Here is a 1,754-nt window from a genome sequence, read left to right as displayed (position 1 = left end):
ATTTCCACTTTGCCCTCGGCCAGTTTCCTTCTCATGACTTTCATGCTCCGATTTTCCTCTATTGTTTGTTGGGTCATCTCCGTATTATATTTCCTTAAGTCTTTGCGTATTTCCTTTGAGATTGTTTTATTCAGCCGGCGTATCTCCTCCGAGTTTTCCAGATTTCCTCTAATCGATCTTCTTTGGCTCATGAGTTGTTTGGTTTCCTCAGTTAGTCTTTCGTCGTTTTGCTTTTGGGTGTTGCAATGCCGCTTCTGTGCTGCTAGAATGGCTTCTGTAATATTGTTGTTGAGGACGTTGATGTCGGTTTGTTGTACATGACGGAGAGCAGTGGAGATTGAGTCTTCAAAGGCTTTAGGGTTATCTGGAGGGGTCCATCTTGTTATCTTCCGTGGATGGACCATCTTTTTCTTTCGTTTTTCAGGTTTATTTTGATCGTACTTCTTACCGCTCGGTGATCGCTTCCTATTCCAAACTTGTTTAGTACTGTGACGTCCGCGATATTTCGCTTGTTTTCTGTTATTAGGAAGTCTATCTCGTTTTTGTTCTTCCGTCGGGGCTTATCCACGTCCATCTTCTTTGCGGTTTCTTCTTGAAGTAGGTATTCATTAGGTGTAAGTTGTGGTGGTGTAGGAAGTCTAATAGCATTTGTCCTCGCTCGTTTCTGCCTTCCGAGCCGAAATTTCCCATCGCTGTCTCCGAGTCATCCATTTGTTTACCGACCTTAGCGTTGAAGTCCCCCATTATGAAGGTGTAGTGACATTTTGTTTCTTGGTTAGCCGTTTCGATGTCTTCGTATAGGCTCTCGATCTCTTCATCGCTGTGGTCGGATGTAGGGGCATATACTTGTATTATTTTCATATTGTAGTGTTTATTTAAGACATTATAACGTAGGCTACGCGTTCTGATATGCTTTTATACTGACTATGTTTTGTGTATGATTCTTATGGATGAGGAATCAATGCCACCGTTGGAGTCTTCGGCGTTACCTCTATGGTATAAAGTGTGGCCAGATTTGAGAGTAAGTAGTTTCTCATCGCCTCGTCTCCTCACTTCGCACATCCCCACGACATCCCAGTTTATCTTGGTTAGTTTCTTCTTCTAGTTCTGTTAGTTTTTCCGTTGAGTGCAGTGATCTTACGTTGTACGTTAGTAATCTGAATGTTTTGGTGTTTGATTTATTTCTGTGGAATCTATAAGTCAATCTTCTGTCCCCCCAGAATCCGTGGGACTGACTGAAGTTTCAGTGCAAGATTCTGGACTTGTCCTACTTGCCTGGGGTAATACATTTTCATGGATTGACATTTCATTTGGAGGGGGTTTGGCGGTTTAAACGTCTCGCTTGCCATGCGTGTTGACGAGTTTTGTTTTCAGCCGCCCCTACATGGGAAGACAGACGCTGTTCGTAGCCGCCCATTCTGGGTCAGACGCTACTTTCACCATATCTGGCTACCCTCACTTAGTTTGGCCTGCAGGTCAATGCAGTTTACCGGGGTGTGGCAGCTTGGAGCCATAAGTGAGTTGGGTACCCTGGGAGGACCAGTTTCCTTCAGCCATCTCCTGTCTAAGACATTCGATGTGACCGCTGTTGGAGAAAGGTGCTACCTCTCCAGCGTAACCCCATACACCCCTTATTAGGGCTATCTGCTAGTATTTTTAGATTTTAAAATTAGCTGATAATTTGTGAGATACAGAGGCCGACCTAATTTTTTTAAATACGGACCTGCATTTTTTATTTCAGATTTTGAAATAAC

At 43.5% G+C, this 1,754-nt stretch overlaps 1 protein-coding gene across 1 annotated transcript; it reads right to left on the bottom strand.

Annotated features, from left to right (window-relative positions):
* Positions 1-531: 531 nt before the first annotated feature.
* LOC115875774 (craniofacial development protein 2-like) lies at positions 532-861 on the bottom strand. The gene has a single exon (XM_030891279.1). The coding sequence runs from the start codon at positions 859-861 to the stop codon at positions 532-534; it is 330 nt and encodes a 109-aa protein (XP_030747139.1).
* Between the last annotated feature and the right edge of the window lie 893 nt (positions 862-1,754).

Source organism: Sitophilus oryzae, unplaced genomic scaffold (assembly GCF_002938485.1).
Source record: "Sitophilus oryzae breed Bouriz unplaced genomic scaffold, Soryzae_2.0 scaffold_1396_pilon_pilon, whole genome shotgun sequence".
Lineage (NCBI taxonomy): Eukaryota > Metazoa > Arthropoda > Insecta > Coleoptera > Curculionidae > Sitophilus > Sitophilus oryzae.
This window is presented reverse-complemented; position numbering and strand designations above follow the sequence as displayed.

Excerpts from the sequence above, each read along its gene's own strand:
- LOC115875774 (XM_030891279.1), bottom strand. The coding sequence starts at position 861 with ATGAAAATAATACAAGTATATGCCCCTACATCCGACCACAGCGATGAA.